Source organism: Nipponia nippon, unplaced genomic scaffold, assembly GCF_047370975.1.
Source record: "Nipponia nippon isolate SJK-2023a ecotype South Korea unplaced genomic scaffold, ASM4737097v1 scaffold_9, whole genome shotgun sequence".
NCBI classification, from domain to species: Eukaryota; Metazoa; Chordata; class Aves; order Pelecaniformes; family Threskiornithidae; genus Nipponia; species Nipponia nippon.
The window spans coordinates 19,607,473-19,631,538 of NW_028262413.1; the positions used below are offsets into that span (position 1 = coordinate 19,607,473).

At 41.1% G+C, this 24,066-nt stretch overlaps 1 protein-coding gene across 12 annotated transcripts in view; it reads left to right on the forward strand.

The window, feature by feature from the left end:
* The window catches only part of MAPKAPK3 (MAPK activated protein kinase 3), a 135,195-nt gene extending 112,179 nt beyond the window's left edge, over window positions 1-23,016 (forward strand). For 11 of the 12 annotated variants that reach the window (XM_087745157.1, XM_087745156.1, XM_087745162.1 and 8 more), the window contains 9 exons: window positions 7,630-7,769; window positions 8,618-8,682; window positions 10,854-10,933; window positions 12,754-12,880; window positions 14,382-14,457; window positions 14,637-14,761; window positions 16,814-16,899; window positions 19,621-19,701; window positions 21,209-23,016. In XM_087745157.1, the coding sequence (XP_087601283.1) occupies window positions 7,630-7,769; window positions 8,618-8,682; window positions 10,854-10,933; window positions 12,754-12,880; window positions 14,382-14,457; window positions 14,637-14,761; window positions 16,814-16,899; window positions 19,621-19,701; window positions 21,209-21,367 (939 nt within the window). In that variant the 3' untranslated portion in view covers window positions 21,368-23,016. Of the gene's footprint in view, window positions 1-7,629; window positions 7,770-8,617; window positions 8,683-10,853; window positions 10,934-12,753; window positions 12,881-14,381; window positions 14,458-14,636; window positions 14,762-16,813; window positions 16,900-19,620; window positions 19,702-20,222; window positions 20,338-21,208 lie in introns of all 12 variants that reach the window. The other variant, XM_087745166.1, reaches the window with a different exon arrangement.
* The last annotated feature ends 1,050 nt before the right edge of the window (window positions 23,017-24,066 follow it).

Below are 24,066 nucleotides of genomic sequence, written 5' to 3' on the forward strand. Positions count from 1 at the left end.
GTTAGAAGATCAAGATTACAGCCTTGAGTTTGTTTTAGTGTTCTATGAGTAGTTAAAGTCAAAGCAGGGGGAAGGTTTGATGGGCTCATAATCTGAGGAGGTGCCACAGCATTTTGTACTGCTGGAATTTTCTTAAACAGCAGTTTCATGAGCAGGCTCTATTACTTTTGACCAGCCAAGGATTGAGATATATGAATTACTGAAGCCAAGTCACCTGAATCCTTGTTATCAGAATTTATGAACTCATAGCTGGCAAGAGTGAAGTTTTTGTTGAGGTTTTTATTCCTCTTTTCTTCTTTTCCCTTTCAAAGGCAAACCTCGTATCAGGCACTAGAGTGAAACTATAAAGTAAAAAGTGTCATAATTTTCAGTTGGGATTTTAGATTTCCTTTTCCTTAATTCAGAAATTTAGGAAGAGTAAAAATAGTGGTAGAGCTACAGATTATTTTATTTTAATCACAATCCCAATTTATTGTAGGTATTTATGCCATACAAGATTTTGGAAAATTTGGCATTATGCAGGTAAGCTGAGTATGCTATAGGCAGAGCAATGTTGGCACGTCAGGCTGAACATCCTGCATTTTAGGTGCCGCAGCTGCCGGGCGTGCTGTGCTGGGTGCATGCGGGCACTGCAATCAAAATCCTGCTCCAACGAAGGAGACAATGGTTTTGGTGGTGAAGAGCTTCTCAGCACAGAGTAAAGCCATATCAAGGTCCTACAGACCAAAGATCAGACGTCAAAAGAGCGTGAACACAAATCTTGTGGCTTGCCTATTCCTCCTGCGTTTCTTGCCTATCGCCGGAGAAAGGGAGGTTTTAAAACAAAAGGTGGAAAAACCTCTAGAGCACTTCCCAATTTTGTTTCATCTCAAATGGTCATAATATGCATATTAAAGAACCAAGGAAGGAAAGGATGTTTTGTAGTGTGTCTGGGTTTCGAAAGGGCTTTGCAGCAGGTCTCCACAGATGCTGAATATTGACAGCAGGTTTTGAATGCAGTTGTCAGTGCTGGCTAAACGGCAGTGTTTTGTGGTAGAAGTTGTTGTGAGGAGAAGGTAGAGAGAGGAGATGATCTCTAGGCCTTCTTATATAAACAAGCATTTGAGGATGTTTTTGTCTGGTAACAGCATGTTAGTAGCTGTTGGTGATTTCTTTTTCTTTTAAAATACAGTTGCAGTATTTTGAATAAAATAGAAGCCACATGTAGCTGCTTTGTAGCCTGTCACAACTGAGTATAACTGGAATCTTAAGGTGCCAGTAAGAATTATTTTTCCATTCACATAGCAGAGCAAACACAGTATTAAAATGCAAAGTAATCTTATGGATGTAGCAAAATGCATAGTGTGCTTTTTATTTAAATCTATATATACCCCATAGTATTGAATGTACAGTTGCATACTTTTGGAACTGCAGTTCAAATAGATTCATATAATATTATCAGAGTATTTATCAGGACAGTAGCTTTTCTTCATGGGCATTTTTTGCTTGTTTTTGTGCCTGCCTTTTATGCTAACCTCACATGTGCAAGGGGATACCTTTGAAATGTATACTGGCCCACTGCTTTGCCGTTTCAGTTGTATTTGCTGTGTCTCCACTAACATTTATGAACAAAGACAGTTGACCTTTGCAGAGTGAATGGCTAGATGCATGTGTAATTAGAGAATTAATAGTGGTATGTCTCATTTATTTACCTCAGGTCGTAGAGTCATATTGAGTGCCTGGTGATGATTTCAATACTGCTACAATAAATAAAATTCAGAACCACACCAAAGTTATTTTTGAAAGACCTAGTTGATTCACTGCAGGAGAGAGGCTTGGAGCAAAATAATATTTATGTGGTGTATGCTCTCTGGGGATGGAGAAGCAGGAGTGCTTGGAGAGCTAAATTCTTCAGTGGATTTGCTGTATGTCCAGTATGCAAAGTCTTATAAAAGAGCACATCTCTCTGTTAACCTGTTTGTTTTTTTTTTATCTTTGTCCCTTCCACTCTTTCCTCCTGTTTTCCCCTTAAAACGTGTGCTTAAGAAATTTGAAGCGTTGTGTGTCAGCAGGAAATTGGTTTCAGAGTGACTCTGACACCACACGCAAGCAGTCCTCTCTGAGTCCTCTTCATTCTCGCTTACGCTGGCAAGATACCAAAGATCTGTTGTAGCTTTTGCCATTTCAAAAGATAAGCTGAGAAGAGATTGGAAGACTGGAGACAAGAGGTGGATAGAGAAGGGTCCCTCGGTACGGACAGTAAAACCCTGATACTCAGTAGGTTGAGTGACAGGATTAGATACCACAGGCAGTAGTGTTGCGAAATCGTGCTACTTGACTGCGCTCTATTATTAAGTTGGAGCAGCCCACCTCTGGGACTGGCTGTCTACCTGAGCAGTGATGGAGATGCCAGTTAATGCCAACTGTGGTAGCAGCTTGGACAGCTCTGCAGGAATTGGGATGACAGTTTGTTTCAATGAAGCCTCCGAGCAGATTTAATTTCTAATAGCCTAAGCTGTATTTGAAGTAAAAGCAGAAAAGTGAAAAATTTAGTGATGACCCACCTGTGCCTACCCTGGTTTTATCCCTTGTCTATAGACTGATGCTTCAGTACTAAATAATTTGAGCAGAAATGTGTTCTATTTTTTATTTTAAGGAAAAATTAAATGCTTTCTTTGTGATTTGCATGTATGGATTTCCCTGCTTGCTGGGCTGCCATTGCAAAAAGACACATGCTTCTTGCTGCAGCTTGACTGACTGACAGTGCTGATGTGTGAAGAAGAAAACCTTGATAATTTCAATTCCTTTACCGTTCTGACATGAAGAATGGCTTTATCCCTTGTGAAGAGATCTGGAAACAGATAAAGATTGTTAACACTGAATTAATAGATGTAGTGCAAATAATCAGGATGTAATAAAAGACAAAATGTCTAAAGCCATAGTGATAGCTCTTTTTTCTTTTTTCCCCCTCTTCTTTTTGTAGCATAGGGTAGGGAGGAGATGAAAGAAACATTATCTAAGGCTCCTTTTGCCATCAACCCCTCTTGAATAAAGAACGACTGCTCTGCAGCAAATGGTGTTAGTTTCTGTGCATCAGCGTGAATTTAGATTCCAAGGCTTACTTGTAGGATTCGGCATTTTTGTAACAGCTACATGCAAAGAGGAAAGAAAGCAAAAGAAGTTAGATATTTACCCACTTATTCCTGAGCAGAGAATTTTTTTTCCCAGCTAGAAAAATAAATAAAGCTATATTTAAGTGCCTATATATCAGTATTCATGTTGAGGACCCCTAGGACTGAAAGTTTCTGCTGGTCCCATTTCTGTTTTAATAATGGGAAGCCTTCCTGTGAGGAAAATAGTGTAGAGATTATAAAAGTGATTGTCTGTTGAAGGAGAGTTCAGATTGTGGAATTAGTGCAAGTAAGTAAAAGATGCTTGCAGTATCAGATGCTGCTTTAATGTGGCACGTGCAGTAGATCAGAACTGAGCCTGTAACAGGTCTAATCCAAGCACTGCAACTGTTTGGAACTAGGAGGAATTGCTGAAGTTTAAAATAAATAAAAAAGCCTATGGGGGGGTCTTAATCCCCTGCATAGGGAACAGACAGCAGGTGTAATAGTAATCTGTGTAATCTGCTAGTGCATATTAAAGAGAGAGTCACAAAGAAGTCATTGCTTCCTGTCCTCAGCCTGTTTCATACCTGTGCCCATGGGTATCTTCTCTGTCTGTTGTTACAGTTTCAGAGTCCAGAAAATCACTTGCTGCTCCCTGGAGTCCTTAGAAGGCTATTTCCTCTATAGATCAGACCATTAAGGTATGAGGGTTCCTGCTATCCTTCCTTGCTTACACAACACTGAATCGATGGAAAAGCAATTAGAAGATACTGTGTCGCTTTTTAGTCTCCTTTTTTTTTTTCTATCAAGAAATTCTGCACAGGGAGAAATTTCAGAGCTGGCCTTCCAAGCTGAAGTTTAGGATTTGTTGTTTTGCAGGCACTTGCTAACCTGAGTTAGGCCATTACCGTAGAATTCAGAGTTCAGGCTTCCCTCCACTGCCAGGCCCTGAATTAGCAAGGCATCCTGGAGTGTCTGCTGGCATCTGCCCTGTTGTTCCTCAGAAGCAGGCAGAGCACACCCCATGGCACAGCTCCCTTCCCTCTCCAGCTTTTTCAGATATCGAGAGGAGTCGTGTGAGTCACTAGGGGTTAGGGCTCTAGAGCTCTTGTACTTTCTTACCTTCCATCGCATCTGTTTTTGGTGGTCTCCCTGGGAATAACTGTTAATACTTGCTTCATCCACTTCTTTTAGGCGGTGGTTCAGTAATGCTGAGCTCCAGCAAAAATACAGTTTTCTACTGTGCAGCTCCTGTTCCAAATTGTCTTGCCTGACCACACACATGGGCATCCCCTCAGTGTTATGCAAAGGCTGCTGTGCGTTGTACATTGGATCACTGTTCTGGCTTCATGAAAAATTGGGAGATGGGGCATGTTTCTTGGGTTTGTCTTGGTTTGAAGTTAGGTTGGTTCATGATCCTGCCCACAGCCCATCGTGATAAGCTGTGACTCAGCTGAACTGTGTGGGAACTCGAGGAGGATGACTGGGGGCTCCTTGAGCTGATACTGTTTGACAAAGCTGCTCTTTCCTCAAACCAGTGTGAACCAGCAGTGCTGGAAAACTTATCTGAAACTCTGGGTTTGTTCACAGCTACCTCTACACTTTTATAGAATACCAGGGGAACCTTGTCATAGTCTTATCAAAGCTATTGCAGCAATAGAAGCACAGTCTCTCTTCAGGCTCAGGAAGATGGCAGAAAGTCCATTTATGTTATTTGCAAGTTTGTTATATTTAACCCTATGGCTAGAATTTCAGTCTGTTTCTAAATCATCACCTAAATTTTGTAGAAATTGGTGCTTTCAACCCTGCCTAGCTTTCATTTTACAGGTGTCTGCGTCTCTAAGATGTCTTAAAAGGTATAGTTATGGCTTCCAGTTTTAGACATAAGGAAAAGATTTAATTTATTTTTAAGGCTCAGAAGGAGAAATCCAAAGGTTAACAGTTGGTTGATATATCAGATGTTACTTGGTATGTGTATCTGTTCTTTATTTTTGCGTTTCCTTTTCTCTGCTTCTCCAGGTGTCATCTTGACATGAGTACATTCAAACTTGGCACTAAGGAGTATATGAAACTTGCTTGTAGGGGTGGAGAAAAGAAACTGCAGCATCCTTGTGTGTATCAAAATGCCTTGTAAAAGCTCTTTAGAGAGTGAGAATTCAATACTGTGAAACAATTTTCATAAGCACTTGGTACAAACATGAAAAACAACATCTCTGCACACTGTGCAAGCACAAGATACACAGATTATAGTGCAGTTAACATTAGTAAAGAGAATGGTTATGTCTAATTAGTAGCACAGGATAGGTGAGAAGGTTTTTGAAGTGTCCTGCTCAGAAGTGGCATTAATCCAGTAATATCCAAGCAGTAAGCCCTGTAATGCTTTTCTAAATGGCCTGGTTAGTCCTGAGGGTGTTTGGGCTTTATTGTTGCACACGTAATTTAATGAACTTTTAAAGACACCTCTAGGCAACAGCCCAAACTCAGAAAGGCAGAGGGGAAAATGCTGATAGACAGTCCTACTGCGCTGGAACACAGTGGCTGTGAAGGAAAAGCTGCTGAATGGGCTGATGGCTGAAAGAAGTAAAGCAACTACTCTTGGACTCGCTAATGGGCTTTTTGTCCAAATTGGAGCCATCTCTTTTTTTAGGAAGTTATTTGTGTTGGAAATCAGGCCATAGCCAGGCTGGAGCAGGAAGGAAGAGGCGGATAGTTAGTGATCTCAAAAGGGTGTGCTCTGGGTGCAGAATGACAGCTGTGGAAGAAGTAGGTTGGCTGCAAGGGCATTGAACTTGTCGAGAAAGCTTCTTCAGCTCCTTGCACCGCTGAAATCTGGTGTCATGCTGGAGCCTTTGCAGCAGAGCTGAGGGAGCCTGCAGGGTGGTCACGGTGGTGAGGCTCACTGCCCATTCAGCTAAGGAGCCAGCAGCCCTTCTGAGGCCACTTGTCCCTTCCTGCAACCGCTCAGTGCTTCACAAAAATAAAAAATGTGCACTCAACAGAGGAGTACTTGGCACCCTTTTCCCATTCCCAGCCTGGAAAAGAAGAGAAACCTCTTACCTTCTGTTCAGTGGTTCCTGAGCGCTTCCCCAGCATTTCATAAAGTGTTATAGGCCTTTCCTGCCATGTTACTGTGTCTGCTTTGCTGAAAGGGATGTTGAAGCAGCAGAGAAGTGTAAGCTTTTTTTTCCAGTGATGCAAATTGTCTGTATTGGCGTCAATAAAGAAACCAGACTTTGCGACTTCTTTCCTTGACCTTTAAATCATGCATTTCCGTATACTGAGAGGTGCCTCTGACACCACTTGTGCCTTAGCTTGGCAATTGGATGGAAAAGCAATCTCATTTTCCTGGGCTGATTCATAGGTCCCTAATGACAGGTTACATGTTAATACTTGTTTTCAGCAATTATTGTGCAGTTGTGTTTTGACTGGGATCTGATAGCAAACATGAGTGAGAAGAGCTTCAGGCTAAGGCCTACTAGTGCAGCAATGATACTTTCTCTCTGCCTGTTTGAAAACAGTTCCCCCACAGTTGTTGTAGCCTTTTTCTAAGGCGAATAGATCAGAAGTGATTGCTCTTTGCTTGTTTTTTATTCTGTTTCAATGCATTTGACAATGTTTTATATAGCATCAGTTTTGTTGCTGCTCCATCATTACAATGATTATTACTATAGGGCATAAAATATCAAACCCAGATCACAGCCGTGTTGTCTAGGAGCCGTATAAATGTACAGTGAAGAGAGTCTCTGTCACAAAGTGTTAGTGGTGTCTAGAGAGACAAGGCAGAGAAGAAAAGGCGTGATTCAGCAATGTGCCCCTGTTGCACAAAAGCTCAGTTGCAGAGTCTGATACAGAGCAGTTCTTCAAAGGGGAAGGGACACATTTCTTGTGTACGAGGTTGCAGGATCAGGAAAGATGAGCTCTTACCTCCCTTCTAGAGATTAGCGCCTTTAAAATAAACTGATCTTGCATGTGACATAGAAAGAAGTTCAAGCATCTAGATAGTCAAAGGTCCCTTTCTGACCCTGATAGGGTTGGAAACTTTTGTAGTATTTAAGAAGCACATTCAGAGTCAGTGTAAAAGTCCCTATTGTTTTAAATCTCACTGAACTTTCAGGATTTGCACTGCACCTAAAAATCTCTTCTCCCAGCAGCTGGGGGGCAGGTGGGAGGGTTATTGTCCTTAGCAGAGGGATTCTCCTCTGTTTGCAAGTACTGCAAACAAGTAGGAAGAAAAATTGCTGTTTCCTATCCAGAGGTGGGTGAGATAGGTCTGTCTCCATCTCAGATTCAAAATCTCTCCTCACTGCCACTCGAGGTCCTTCCAGTAGCAAGGGACCAGTTGTTTCTGTATTCCTCAATCTAGGAAGTTGGACAGGCCCAGAGATGGTGAAAGTCTTGTGATGGATTGGCATCCTTTGGCTGGAGAAAGTGCTAAGAGTAGCTTTGCCACCATCTTTGAGCTCAAATGCATGTAGGTGCCAATTTAAAGCAGAATGATACTGGCTCACTGACATTGCTCTCTCCTATTTCTTTACAGCTCCTGTATGACAACCCAAAAGCCCGTCAGGAAGTAGAATATCATTGGCGAGCATCAGGGTGTCCCCATATTGTCCATGTCCTGGATGTTTATGAGAATATACATCATGGGAAGAGATGCCTCCTCATTGTCATGGAATGGTATGGACCAGCAGCAGCCCTCCACCAAGCATTGCTCTTTGAGGGGGTGGAGGGAGTGGGAGAACGTGTTGGCTTAGATGAGAGTTAGGTGAGCTTTCTCAGCAGCGCAATTTTAGTTTGCACAGCAAACCTTTTGTTGTCTTTGTCTAAGCGGTAAGGAAATGTATAGCTGCTCCAGCCAACTTGTATGATGGAAGAATGAGGAACCTTAATCAGAAAATAAATGTTCCTTGTACTCCATGACAATTGTCCTCATTAAAGCATTGACTAATTAATACAATCTTGAAAGATATGTCTCTACAAATACGATGTGCTTTGATTGTGATTGGCTTCCAACTTCAGGTGTAAATCCTATGATCTGACATGATCCTTTTCACTACTATTTTGACTCTAACTTTGCCTATTCTCTCCTTGATCTGTAACACCACAGTTATTGTCTTCTTCACTGGGGACAAATGAATAATCCTTTTCAGTATCTTTGCTTCCTTCTCTCTTTTTTCTTCATCTGCAACCCTTACATAAAACAAGATTACTGTCAGCCTCCCAGTGACAGCGTATCTGACTTTCCAACTACGTGTGTCATGTTCCTTGTGACAGGGTGTGTTAAACTGAAAGCATCAAAACTCCTTGGTCTTGTTTTGTTTTCTAATTATTCCATATCAGAATGGCTTTGTGCATTGATTCAAATGAGTGTGATGTTCAGGAAGCATTGGCATAGGAGGCAGCCTGTAATCTCTTCTAATCTGTTCCTGCCATGGTTCTATGCGATTATATATGGATGCATAGTCAGGGACTGATTTGATCTTTTCTGCTCATGTAAGGTGGGGGGGTTGTGTTCTTTGTTTCAGCATGGAAGGAGGAGAGCTGTTTAGCAGGATCCAGGAGAGAGGAGATCAAGCTTTCACTGAGAGAGGTGAAAAATCACAAGTTTAAAATTAAAGTTTGTGAAAGATTGCTTCTCCCTTTCTCTGTCCCCTTGCTTAGTTCCCTTACAGGAATTTTTCTTTGATTTGATTTTTTGTTTGTAGTTTTAAATTTTTTTTTTCTATCCAACTCTGTATTAAACAGTTATTCTTAAAAGTTCCTGAAAATCAGGAATTACCAGAACTGGCCAAGTTCAGGCACAATGTGGAAGGTTTAGAGGAAAATTCCTTATACAAATCTGCTCAGCTTCTTAATTTCTGAACCACTGCAGCCTCTGTTACTCTAGTCTCTGGTCTCCTGCCAGACCACCTCTAACATGATCAACACAGCTCCTACTGTGATTTCTCTTCTGGCTGTCCCTCAAGCAGCATCACTGTGCACAGCTATACTGTTAGGTGATGAATATAATGAGCAAATCACATTTGATGAAACATGTCTTATGCAAGGGTTTTAAAGTACTACTTGAAAGGCATTGTTATTAGCCACACTGTAAACAAGCCTGCTCATCTATAATAGGGACTATGTGCAAGTTTAAAGACCTGCTATGAGTCAGTGACAGAGCTTGCAATAGAATAGTCTTGCCATTTTTATTGTCTTTGCTCTTTATTATTTGCAGAGTACCACAGGTATGCTTGACTGTTGTTCTCCTTGCCCATTCACAACAGACAAGAGCTTGTTTCTGCTCAGGAGTAAAAATGTTAGTGGTTGTAACTAGCATCCTGACAAAATTGTTGGAAGAAGAAAAATTTATACCTGAGCTTATAAATTACTGTGACTGTTTTGCAAGTCTGGTATAGAGGCCAGGCTTTTTTTGATCCTGTGATCCTTTGTTTCCTAGCCTGGGATGAATCCTTTAAGTGGAATGACAGACTTATGTAGGAAAAACAAGCATTTTCAGGAACTTTATTTGTTCCTCTCTAAAATACAAGCTTCCAGGGGGAAAACTGGTTCTGTGATCATTAGTGACTCCACTCTGCTAAAAACATGATTTTTCTACATTAAATACCATTGTATAACATTCTAAATACTTACTTGGAGATCATCTGGGAGTGTTAAACAAAAAAACCCACCTTCATTCTTTCCTGAGATAAATGAGCCCTGTTCTACTGGATTCCCCAGGTTCCCTGCCTGCTTATATATCAGCCACAACTTCCCATTAGGAGCAAAGGTTTTTGGCCTGGGCCAGGAAGGAGGAGGTTGTGCAAGGTTTTCCCCAAAGATGAGTGTTTCTGCCTTCTGATTGTCCTTGCTTGAGATTACATAATTTCAATCTCGAGCCATGTGAAAAAGGATTCCAGGTTACAGTACGATAATTTCTACTTTCTCTCTCAGTACTGCAGCTGAGTTTTCTACCTATGCACAAAACAGAGGATCAGTTGAAGCTGCTAATTCTGTTTCCCTGTCAATGGAGATGTAATATAATGCTCACTTGGTACAATGGGAATGTCACTCCTCCCTGCTCTGAAACCTCTCCCTATGTAACCGAAATCTTCCAGACTTCGAGTACTGCTGTTGCAAGGCAGCCCACTAGAATTTCCCGCTGGGGTTACGTTAAATTTTAGAAACGTATTATTTCAAAGGTGGCAGTTTGGGCTTTGCAGAATAGAACTGTTGATTTTGTTTCTCCTGAGGAAAAACTTCTGAAGACAGTGAGGAATGAAGATATGACCTATCCTAAAATTACTATATTGTTATGTTGCTCTATTTTTAGAAAATCTGTTAGATTCTCCTGTTACCCCTGAACTAGAAGCTGAAAGTTAAACTTCTGTCTTGGACAACCAAGGACATGTCCTGGACAATCAGAGATCTGGTTGGGGCTCCTTTCTCCACAGTCTTGCATGTTGCTTGCTTACCTGCTCTACTCCCGCTGCTTTTCTGGTGAGCAAATTAAAGCACAAGTTTACAAGCTCATAAGAAGCCGGAGTCTCAACCGTTCAGTTGCAGTGCCTGCTCAGGAGGAGGGCTGCTCAGCCAGGGAATTGGGGGGTATGGTTGCCTGCAAAACCAAAACACAGCTGTTAGGTCTAATTTTAGGTTTTCTAGTCTTGACGCTAGCCCTGTATTCCAGCAAGCTGTTTGTAAGTCATAAGCATTCCCAAGCATGTCCCTGAGTTACAGTGGGAATGTTAATGTGACCTTTCTCTAAAATTGTATTTATAGAGGCCTCTGAAATAATGAGAGACATCGGGACAGCCATCCAGTATCTGCATTCAATGAACATTGCCCATAGAGATGTCAAGGTGAGGCCTGAAGGTGTGTGGGCAGGGAGGAAAAAGCATAAGACAGAAAAATAAATGGGCGGTGGTGGTTTAAATAGGAGTACAATCAGGTGGTCCAAGTGTTTCTGTTCCTCTTCCAGTGTGAGAAGGGATCTTTTCACAAGTAGTTTGCAACTAGTCAAAGGTCAGAATAGTGATGTGTGCTAATGCCTTCCAGTTGTGTACAGAATGCAGAAGAATCTGGTGATAGCCAGATGGTTTATTAAAGAGGTACTATCAACTTGCAATCCAGTTAATTAACAAGACAATAACACTGCCTGAAGTGAACTTACACTAGATGCTATACCTCTATGTACAGTCTTTGCCAGTTATTAGTTGTTTTCAGAATCATACCTGCCTTAAAAAAAACAAAACAAAACAAAAACCAAAACAAAACAACAACAACAAAAAAACCAAAACAAAAAACCACACACACCCCAAAACCAAACAAAAAAACCCAAACAAACACCAAAAAACCCTTCAGAAACAGGAGAAACTGCATACATACCAATTCCATGCATCCAACCCACTTTAATAGTATATGTAAATATTTGGGAAAATGCAAAGATCTCAGTTATTACCATGTGGAACAGTGTGTTTTATTAGCTAAAGTTCGTACCCAAATCTTGTTGTAGAGATTTGACAGGGTTTGTAGTATTGTGTCTTGTTTTCATTCTGTAAAGTGTGCAGCATGAGCAAAGACAAGATAGCTGCACCAAGGCATTTCTAGCACAGTGATATGGCAGTGCGATGGAATGTGTTGGAGAGCAGGTCACATAATGATAGACTGAGGCATCTGATTGATTCCGCAGTTCTGAGTTTGTGAATTTTCTACAGATGCTTTGTGTGTTTAGCTGCAGGGAGAACCGCCATTGCTTGGTATCACTGAGGGGTATGTTTGAGGGTTCTTTAGGTGGGAACCGGAGAATGACTACACAGTTCAGAGGCTAAAAATCTATTCACTTTTGTGGACCTCTGTGCCATTGCCTATCACCAGCACAGAAACTGAAGGGCTTAGCCCCAAACACCACCTGCACACACTCAGTGAACTAACATAGAAGTGGTTCAAATTGCTTAATAGATCCTAAATCCTGTTTTCTTTCAAGCCCTTCCTTCTTCTCTATGTCCCAAAACACTAGCCTGAGAGAGGGCATAGCTTCCTTATGACTGAGAAACTGGAAAACAATTTCAACCAGCTGCAGATTCTGGAGATGCGCTGTTGTTCCTGTTCTTGTGCACAAGAGCTTGTACTTCCCTCTGTGCCACTTCTGGTTATGGAGAGCCTTTATGGAGTGTGGGGCAAGAGCGGAATTAACTCAGGTTTCAGGAGACAGAGGGGCAGGGAGCAGGAAGGGGACTGTGTCTGCATCAGTTAATTCTGATGGAGTTATGTCAGTTGCTTATAGAGTTTGGCTGATGACTTCTCTTGTCTTCCACCTCAGCTACTTGAGTGCGGTACAGAGTGCTGTCAGATCAACTGGTGTTGATCAGACAGAGCAATCCTAGTAAGTGCAGTGAACTAGAGAGAGGTTCAAGAAGCCAGACCTGACTCCCGTTGGACCTGATGAGTCTTGTGATTTGCTCTCCTAAATACCATGTTGAGAAGAATATTGATCTTTAGTCTGAGCAAAAATGCTACACATTGGGAGGGAACTTTCTGCATGATATGATGGGGATGTGAGAGAGGTAAGAAAACCCAGATGCTGGTGGTGATCCAGGCAAGCAGGAGTTGTTTGACCTTTCAGCTTATTAGAGACATCTCTTCATTGTCCATTTTATCCTTTTTCTTGGTGGCCTTTCAGCCTGAAAACTTGCTTTACACATCTAAAGAGAAGGATACTGTACTCAAACTCACCGACTTCGGCTTTGCCAAAGAAACCACTATACAAAATGCGCTGCAGACTCCCTGTTACACTCCTTATTATGTGGGTAAGTTATCCAAGATGCATTTCTTTTGTGTTTCATCTGTCATCCTTCCCCTTATAGTGGGCCTGTGGACTGTAGGAATGGATGGGAAATCTATTGTGGATGTAATACAAAGAGGTAGCCTGCAGAATATAAACTGGCATCCAACCCAAACCTAGTCTGGTTCCAGTACAGTTCAGTATTCCTGCTTTCTTCCTTGGTTGCAGAGGAAACAGCCTTAACAGGGGATGCAAATGAGGATCAAGGAGAGAGAACATGTTGCTTCTGATTACACTTGAAGTAATCCTGATGTTTCCTCTGAATGATGCAATAAAAGCCATAATTTGAACTCAGCTTCGTGATTATTTGGGTGTTTCCTTGCATAACTTCCCTTAGCTTAACTAATGCAATAAAAGAGAACAAGGAGAGTATTGCCTCAGCTGTGAAGCTTCTTAAAGCTGGCAAATGGAGGAATTAGTAATAAAACACCAATGTGACTTAATCACAAATGAATTTTTGCCTGCATTTTGTCCAAAGACAGAGCACTGTGTAATGAATGCCACAGTAGACTGTCCTTTATGCACTCGTTTTAGAGTACGTCTGTTTTGGTCTTGGAGTTAATAGTCATTCACCATATGGTATGACTGAGGCAGCCTGCGCTTGGAATTTCTTTGGAGGAAAAAGGGCTTAATTTTTTGGAAGAGTTAGTTCTCTTCTACAATGTAAGTTTTTAGTCTTTTGTATTGGAAGATACTGTTATTCATTGTTAGCAGAGAATTACGATAGCAATTTTTTTTTCTGATGCTTTCTTCTATATTTTTGTAAGCTGGGATTAGTGATAAAATGTTAAGGAGTTTACGCATATATGTTTTTATGCCTTTATATTTGTACATAAACAGACTGACATTTCCCTTCTCAACCCCTTTTTATAAACCAGCATGATTGCTCAGATGTTTAGAGAATAATTTTCCTTACAAAATCAAGCTCCCTGACAGTTCACCTGCCCCAGGGAAAAATAAAAATCCCCTCTAAATGTATCTCTCCATAATTTTGTTACTTAGTGAAAAAATGTAATGCTCTGGAGGCCAAAGAAAAATACATTGCTTTGTAGTTGCTGGAGCTAAACACACTTACCCAGGTACCGATCAAAATTTTATCACAGCTCAAGTAGGTCCTTTCTGTTCTGATTTCTGCAACATATGCTCCTGTCTCTTTCAGTGCAGTGTCTCCCTGTACACATTTAGCTATAGCTCCTTCTGCTTTTCTGTAATCTTAGTACTCTCTTGAGCAGAGAGACACTAAGGTGAAGAGTAGGGCATTTTGCCAGCTCCATTCCTCCTTTTTAAAGCTACATTAGATGTGTTTAGGAACTTGTCAATAGAAAATACTACCCAGTTCCTGCAGTGAGTTGCATTTTCTTAATCCCTCTGATATTTGTTGTTGAAGTGTGCTGCTACTTATAAGGTGATGGAGATGAAAGGAAATATCTGGTACTCTGTTAATTTCTGTTTTTAATCTTCTTCAGCCCCAGAAGTCCTTGGTCCTGAAAAGTATGACAAATCATGTGACATGTGGTCATTGGGTGTCATCACATATATTCTGTAAGTATTTGGAAAGAGGCTTGATGAATGGAAAAAGGACACTTCTTATTAAATCTGTGCTTAGGAGTAATTAGTCACTAGGATCACGTAACCTGCAGAAGAACATAAGCTTGTATGGAACTTTTTAAGAGATGACAGGACTTTCCTAGTTATAAGAGTTCTTTTGTCCACTCTTCCAGCCTGTGTGGGTTCCCTCCATTCTACTCAAACACTGGTCAAGCCATTTCTCCAGGGATGAAGAGAAGAATTCGGATGGGGCAATATGGGTTTCCCAATCCAGAGTGGGCTGAAGTATCAGAGGAAGGTAACAATGCTCACTGCCACTGATGACTATGTGCGTGGTGTGCAGTGGCAGAGTGCTTACAAGAGACTATTTCTAAAAACCTGTCTTAGTTTTTGTTTCCCTTTTTTTTTAGAATTTAAATTAATTTTTTGTAAAGTGATACAGAGAATGACTGGGAACTCGGACACTTGCCAGCAGCCTAAGTACTACAGAAAGTAAATGACTACTGAAAACTTTCTTTCAAATTCCAGCTAGTGCTAGAGAATGCTGAGATGAAACCCTCTGGAAACAAAAGTCTTTAATCCTGAGAAAGGAGACTGCCAGGACAGCTGCAATGCAAGCTGAGTTGGAAGAAAGGCAAACTGTCTTAAGAACTTGTTCAGTCTTTGCCCTCCTTGGTGACACAGCCAGCAAGGATGGCAAGTTTTCATGCTTACTTTTTGTGATGTGGGAACTTGCCAGTCACCACTTAAATCAAGGTCAACAATTTATTTTGTATAAGTCATTGACCAAAAGCTGCTGCTGTTTAGCTGTGATCTGGATGGGCTCAAACCAGTGTCCTGAAAGTGATTTTTGATTCCTTCTTATTCTGGCAGTCTCATAAGCTGGAAGTCTCACCTGCCCATCATATTAGAAAGGTCAGCAACCTCTGGGCACATCTTTTTTTCTAACAAGCCCTTTATATTGCTGTTGCTAGCATCCTATTATTGTCTGCTGTTTAGCAATAACAAATTATCGTTGGATAATACTGTAATCTGTGGCACTTTAACCCCTCATTGGGTCTCATGGTTGCATGTGCAGCATGGACTACTGAACGTTAATACGGAAGATGTGTTACCTGTGGGTTGCTGGCTTAATATTTTGTCTGTCTTGGGTCTTGTTCATATTATGGCAATTATTAAAATGCTAGGGGAGCTTGGTGGGAGAATATTTGCTTGGAAAATCTGTAGGGTTTCTCTATGCTTGCCTGAATGAAGATAGGTGCCCTCTACCTTTGAACCTATTAAGATCGGCTAGTTTATGTCCACTCTTTTAGGCTGATCAGGCACCTTCAGCAGACTGCTTGTTTTTGCCCTCCTTTATACTGTTCTTGTCATGGTTTTCTTTACCTAATCATTCCTTCATTGCATCATCTATGGAGGCTTCCTCTAAATTCCCCACTAGCTTCCTGTAGTCATCTTAATGGGCTCTGTTTGTGGTCCCCTCCTTTTGTTTCCTTGTACATTTTAGACTCTAGCTAATCTCTTCTGTAAACCTCCTTTGCAGCCTCTCTCGACAAACAAAGTCTCAACTTGCGCTTCTGGCAGCTTCTTACAAGCATTTAGCCATCTTGCATTCAATGTTTCTAAAAGAGAACTCTTATTCAGAAGTTTTTCTAGGTTCCCCCAAGGAAGTTATGTTTACGTCTTGCTAAATAACATCTCTTGGATGTAGTGTTTCCTGTCTGTCCACCAGCATTAATGAAACTCTTGTCCAGACTCCCATCATCTCATATCTCACTTACTTAGTAATCTTGCTTTGGCACATACCATGTTCACAGAAAGCTGCTATAAAGCCAATGCAATCCATTTATTCGACTTTGTTTTCCTTTTAGTGGCCTCTCAGTTGTCAGAGAGAAGTTTATTGTCCTTCCCGCCCCCCCTCCCCCCCCCAGCCTGTGCTAGTTTTTTGTCTTCTGCCATTTCTCAAAATATCAGCTTATATATTCATTCAGCCCTTAATGCCAAGCTTCTCGCTGTCTATCAGACAGGCAGCTTGTCAGCTTTCTGTTCCTATGTTTTTTTTTCTCAAGTTCATGCTCTCAAAACAGTTGGTTTGGTGATGTTGATAGCACAGATGGAATCCCCAGTCCTTTTTCTTCTTACCTTTTGTTTTGGATGTTTTCATGTTCTGCCTCTTTGAACATAATAACCCACCACACTGTACATGGCTTCTTAACATGGTAACAGCGATAGGTAGGTGTTTTGAGTTCTGCAAAATTGTCTTTCTTCATTCAGCAGGGCTTTGTGTTCTCAAGGTTATTTGGGAACACAGTAGTAGACTACAACATGCCATGTTGATCCTGTTTTTCAGCCAAGCAACTGATTCGCCATTTGCTGAAGACTGACCCAACAGAGAGGATGACAGTTTCTCAATTTATGAATCACCCTTGGATTAATGTGAGTTTCATATCTCTTTTTACAAGGTAGCAAGATGAATTCTTACATGCAGAACTACATGTAGCTCCACATAGCACAGCAAGAGAAGGATGATGATTACTGTTAATAACTTAATTAACCTACTGTGCCCTCCACAGAGGGTCATCTGCCTGTAGAACCACAATTCTTCTTGGTGTTACCAGAGGACACTCAAAGAGAGACACCCACAGTAGTGTCCTTGGAAGCAAAAGCCAAATGTATCTATATCTTCTGTGAGCAGGCAGTCGCTGTTGACTCTGCAGCATATGCATGTGTTACTCTCTTTAAAAATATAAAAATAAACCGTATGTACTTACTTCATCAGTGCAGGATTTAAAGAGAGCTATTATTAGTGGTCTCAGTCACCATTGTGCATAGCTGTGTCGGTGTGAACACAGTCCTATGCTTAGTGGGAATTCTCATCCTTGGCAGAGTTCAGAAATGCATGGGGGAGGAGCAAGGGTCTCGGCTTAGTGCCCTGTGAGAGATTGCCAGATACGGTGGTACACAGAGCCATTAATGGTCCCAGTTCAGGTTTCAGTCTATGACTTGGTTGAATTTACTTTTCCTTAAAAAACGCTTTTTGGGGAAAAAGAAAATACGACTCTAATAATACAATATTAATTATTTCAAACAGGAGACAAGAATCCCAGGAGTTATCAGGCTGAGTTTCAGGATATCATCTCTGCTCTGTAGTTGTCACTTAAAATAATAGATTACATTTCTCACATTGGTGCCTAAAAGGACACCAGTCTTGTTCTTGCTGCCCAAAAAATCATCAGCCAGGAACAGAATCACTTGTACTGTAGAATGCCCTGTTCTCTCATAGTCCTGTCTCTGTCCATGCTGATCCTCAGAGGAAGGGGCAGAAACAGAGGCATGACTAACAGTCAGCATTTCTGTAATGCCTGTTTGAAGATCCGAAAGCCCTTAGAATCATATAGAAATGTAGCTGTAAAACATCCTGATGAAGTAGATAGATGTCTTCATTTAGAGTTGTGAAAGTTGAGAAATTAAGTTTACAAAGCCTCTGTAGAACTGGAACAGAACCTAGACAACGTTTCTAAGTCTTTTCTAACCAAATAAAAATGTAATCACTGTTCAGAATAAATACCTTCAGCTTTAAGTGTTTGAAGACCCAGGAAGGAGGTGTTCCAGAAGTCAGCAGGCAATGAATTTCACAGAATGAGTGCCTATTAGCTAAGGAAGCTACCACCTACAGCGACACATGTTACTTGAAATATGCATATAACCAATTAATAAGGAGGAGATTAGAGACAAGGTCTATAGACTCTGCTGCACCAAAGAGCCGTGCTATAATGCTGTTCCTGGAAGAATGCTCTAGGAGCTGCAGACTGGCATTTTTCTCTGCTGAACCTATTGTTCCCATGAGGCAGAGGGAGAGAGAGGGAAAGACCAACATAGTGAACATCTGTGTTCTTCCTTTTCTTTTCCTGAATCCTGAAGTGGGAACATGTATGGGGAGATACACAAGCAGTGGAGGAGTGTATTTGTCTCTCCTCTTTTTTCTTTTTTCTTTTTTTTTTTTTTTTAATTAGATGGATGGCAGAAGTATTATTGTGGACTATGCAAAAATTGTCAGTTTAGGTGGAGCACATAATCCTCTAGTTAGCTTGTAGATAAGATTTATTTAACAAGAAGTAGCTCACAGCAGATAGGAGGTCAGCTTCAACACCTGCTCAGGGACATCACTGAAGCCAGTCTGCTGGTTTTCCATTTCCCTCTTCCCAGCTGTACGTGATAAAACTATACCCTGGCCAGCTAGGGTTCTTTTCCAGCGGATGCAGGAGTCGTGATTTCCGCTTCCACGTCTGTAACTATGGCAGTGGTGCTGTTAGCTCGGTGGAGTATAAGCACTGCTTCCAATGTAATGCTTATTTGACAATGACGTATCCAGGGACCTCCTTAGACTCTGTTGACATGCAGCTGCGTCTGGTGTAGGATGCCACAGCAGTAGACAGCGAGTTTGAGTAGAAAGCAAAAGGGAGATAGGATATGAATTTATAGTTTGGGTTATGGACTGGCAAGAAATACTATGATTCTTGCTGAATTTAGCTAGGGAACTGTGCTTTGTGCTTTAGAAATTGTATCTTATTCTAATTTAAAGTATCTCCTCATCTTTCATGGCAGGTGAGCATAGATCTCAATTTTATGTGGAAGAGCATCTCAAGCGATGCAGTGTCTTCTGAACTGTGCCTTACTCTGAATAATAGTATAATTTCCTCTTTGGGACACGCTTATGATCTGATAAACTGGTAATCTCAGTTAATGTATATGTACAAGAAAACATCTCCTGCGACAAATCCTAGAAGATAAAGGTCAAATTAACCACTTTAAAACATTAACTAATGAATAGTGAAATGACAGTTAAAATCTAAAATGTACATAAAAATTTATCCAACACAGGGTTATTGGTCGGACTGGAAGGGAGCAGAGTGAAACAAACTCAGCACTGATTTCTCTCTCCCTTTGTTCTTTAAAGATACGATCATGTGCGGACTATAGTCCTTTTCTACCTCACGCATGAATTAGCTTGTGAAGTGGTGGAAAGCACGAATAATGAGGGCCACTGAAGGACATTAGATAAACTTTTATGCCCTCCATACACATAGAAGAGTAAGCAGTCACTTCCCAAACGTGATTTTGCAGAACACTTCTTTTGGTATTTTTCCCTTTTCTCAGAGATCAATGGCAGTGCCACCAACTCCTCTTCATACTGCACGGGTCCTGCAAGAGGATAAAGACCACTGGGATGAAGTCAAAGTGAGTCAATCATAGTTCAGATTTCTTGAAGTCAAGTCTGATATGAGATTAGATGGGCTGGCTTCTCTGCGTATGCTTATTTCCTTGGAGATGATGGCTATTTTGAATACAAGCATGTTAAACGAGGGAAGCTTAAACAGTCCTGATTAGAACAGTAGTGTATATAACTGATTAAAAAAGAAAAATGCTCTTTGAGCTTCATCTGACAGCCTTATAGCTGTGCCAAATACCAACAAAGACGATGTTTATGATCAAAGTTATTAATGATACAATACCTGCTGAGCCACTGTATGTAACTGTAGAGGAGAAGGGACAGTGTTGAGGGAGCTTGAAGTTCATTATAGTGAAGTGAAGAATATCATGAAAATGTAGGGGGATGGGGTGGGAGAGTTGAGCTGCATTCTGGTTTTCTACTCTGTTCCTGTATTGTAAAACAACATTAAATAACCTTAGCCTTGTCTTATTGTGACATTTGGTGAGGGGAGATAAAAATATATCTGTCTTTCCCTTAATCTAACCAGGTGCCTCACCTACTGTTTGTACTGATGGCAGTTGAATGCATCCTGCAAAGAGAAACTATAGGGCAGACTAAAAGTTGTTTGCAAGCTTTAACTCTTTCCTGCTGGCCTTTATCAGGTTGGCATGCTTTTACAATTAATTCTGATTTTTATTTTTTTTTTCACTTACAATGCTTGGCATTTTGATAATGGCAACATTCCTGTAGTGTATTTTACTGATTACTGATTTTATTTAAATTGCTGATGTTGAACTATGTAATGGTAAAATTTCATAGGACCTAGGCAACATTTGCTTCCCAAGTCAAAGAGATCAAACAGATAGTTTCACTTAGCGTTCTTCATTTCCATGTTTCTGAGAACTTCTAATGCTTGTGCTTTCTAGAGGTCCCAGAGGTATTCCCTTGGGCCACCAGCATTCCCATAATATTTAATCATTTTTCCTTGCCTGAACGAAATGCATAGACATTCACTTACTTAAGCAGATTTTTGCTCAAAGCCTTAGTAAAAAGTTTAAAATTTGCCTGCACTTCAACATTAATTCAAACTAAGGAAGCGTGTGAATTTGAAGCACATACTTTTAAACAACTTTGTCTGGACTCCTTATTCTAGTTCCTGCTAACCTAGTTTGGTAACAGAGCAAGGAAAGCAGCACTCTGCCTCTGGTATGAGAAGCCCAGGCTCAGTAGCTGGTGAAGGCCCAGAGCCAGCCAGTAAGAAATGCTGGGCAGAGGGACATGGTGGAATTTAGGCCAGCAGAGTGTGGTCCTGCATGCTCACATATGAAATACTGTGTGAATAGTTCCTCCTGAATGAGTCCATGAGTAGAACGAAGCCTTTAGTCATAGTCCAGTGCAGCAGAAAGGGCTCAGCTATTTCTGGCTGTAGTGTAACAGAGGGTTCCTTTTTGTACATTCATCTCCTGGCGGTAGTGTGGGCTGGCTGCGTGCTCTCTGCCTCAGGGTTTTCATAAATTGCTTCCTTGGTTTCAGGAGGAGATGACCAGCGCTTTGGCTACCATGAGGGTGGACTATGATCAGGTGAAAATCAAAGACTTGAAAACATCCAACAACCGCCTCCTGAACAAACGCCGTAAGAAGCAGAAGCAGGCAGGCACCTCTTCTGCAGCCCCAGGGTGCAATAACCAATGAGAAGAGAAGCCAAGGACCTGTGGGTGGAGGGTAAAAGTTAAAAGGAACAATTTAAAATCAGTATGATCAACTCAGTCTCTACCACAAAGGCAATGAGACCGTGAAGAAGCTATCCTGCAAAGAGGGAGCAGTGTGAAAGATTACATTTTTATAACTTGAATCAGGGCTTTGCTTTTAAAGATTAATGTATGTGACATGATTCTGTTGTATATTGCTAGGGAGGGTACAGTAATACCAGAACTGTTACGGGTTTTTGTTTTGGCTTTAACTGTATTGGATGAGAGGAGAGAACAGGAGGCAGTCTCCACATACTAATGCACTTGAGGCTTTAACAGCCATCTACAAGAGTAACTTCTGCTACCATTCTAAACTCGGGAATAGAAAAAATGCCAGGTGTTCTGCTAGGAGTGTTTTAGTAGTTCAAACAGGAGTACCGAGAAAGGAGAAAAACGTCACTGCTGTTTATCTGAGTAGCACAGGTGCAGGTCTATTATGGATGCACCTGGACAGCATTTCGTGTTAGAATTGATAATACTCAATATTTCCAAACTTACCTCCTATAGTTACAGAGTATCACCTAAACAGTAAACAGTTATTCCTGTTACAGGAAAAAGCATCCATACATTTCCATTTTCATAAAGTCTTCATGTAGTCTCGTGAAGATTTGAGTTTGTCATGGATTCTCATTTGATAACATGTAAGTTTTCTAAACTGTAGTCATTATGTTGTGTCTATGCCACTGTCAGACCCTCTCTTGTAATGTTTTTAATTTAAGTGGTACTTTATGTGAAGAGTTTTAATAAGGATTTAGTTAGTTGAAAGTATCCTGCAGGGAATATTGCTGTTCCTCTTGGATCCACAACCTCTAGGGCGTGCAACTGGACATGCAATTGTATACAAGAGACTACTCTAGAAGAGACTTCTGAAATTCGGGAAGAAGTGGCAAATGCATGTTCTCTGAATGGACCCTGGTGCCTGCTGCATCCCTTCTGGTAATTATCTCCAGATCCTGTGCCTAAGATGTGCTGATAATAGCAAATTTTGGGGTGCTGAGGTTGGTTTGTTTCCTGGGGTCAGGGAGGGGGAGGATGCTACTTTATTTGCAGTGTTTTGTCAGTGTTTCTGGATCCAAAGATTTTCGCCACCTAAGGGAGATTACCTATAAGTATATCCACCCGTAGGTTTTTTTTCCTATTCTAATTCTTGTTTTATGGGATCCTAGCCTTGATTTGTTAATTTGTTTTACTTTGTGATCAAAATATTTCCTCTCGCTGTATTTTGTGGTTTTTTTAGTTGAGGTGAAGCAAATATTTGTAAAAGTATTATCAGAGGCTAGGATGAAAATTATGTGCTTCCAGTGATGCAGGCAAAAACTACTTTGTGGTAGGCACGCAGAGTACCGGTGTGTTAATAGGCTCGGAAGAATGTTAAAAGGCAAAAAGGAAAACAAGGCTCCAGAGAGGATCTGAATCGTCAAATTTGACTGCCACATAGATCTTGTTACTTCCAATAAAGATCAGCTTGAGGCTTTGGACCTTGTCTGGGGAGCCCTGTTCCCATCTTCAAAGTGTTGGATGAGACCTCCATTCTTCTTTGTGAACTGGTCCTAGAGTTTTATAAACTGATTTTAATAAATCGTGTTAACAACATTCCTTCCTCCTGTCATCCCTGATTTTGTTGAGATGTTGCAGAGTTTGTATTGCTTTGCGAGGTACATCTGTGTTGAAGGTAATGGGAAAAGGGAGAAGGAAGGTGTTCAATGATGTCCACATTCAAAGGCTACCTAACTTTGCGTATTTTTTAGGATTGCAAGATTTCGTTTTTAAATATCAATCTCTGCAAAGATATATTTTAAAATTATTTCATGTTTGTCTAGGTATCTCTATGATTATAGCATGTCCTGTATATATTTATTTTATCATATTACTCCTGTGAATTATGCGAATATTATTCACCACCTGTAAATGTTAATACAATGAATGAAAAGTTGTGACGTGTTCAGGGTGCAACAGATGGGATTAGGGCCAGATCCAAGTTACCCGAATTTTTTGAGGATGCTATGTACATCACTCCTACCTTCCCATCTCTGTGCCCCATCAAGGTGATATCTGCTCCTGCTAACCCAGTTAACAGGGCAACCTGTGTATAATATGGTGATGTCCTGGCTGCCTTGGGTAGGGTGGTATTGAAACTGTTACAGCCCACGTTTTTGCTTCTGTCTTGCCCAGAGTTTGAGCAGGAGCTCTCGGTTTCCAGCTGGTGCCTTCTTGCTTGTCAGTTCAGTCTGGAGCTTGAAGAAATGTCTGTTCCTGAGTAGTTTTCCATGGGGAACTTGTAAAGCACATCTAGACCCGATTCCTTCCTGTGGGGTCCCAGTCTTTACCTCACTGCAGTTCAGAAGCTGGAGTGATGAACTAATGCACTTGGGCACAGCACCTTCAGCTTTCAGTCCCTGTATAGTAGGACAGTACCGTCTCATTAAATTTGGACTAACAGTTCTTGCATTCTACGCTGCAGTGACAACATCCAGGAATACTGTAAAGCCTGGTGGGAACCTGAGGAGGACCTCAAAATGGCAGACGTGGAAGTGTGTGCAAGTATTGTACAGAAGTGTTTGTGCTTATTTTACAGAAGAAAGGAGGCAACTCCTTGGGAGCTGGGAAGCAGGTGACGTACAATGATGTATGGACCCTCAAACT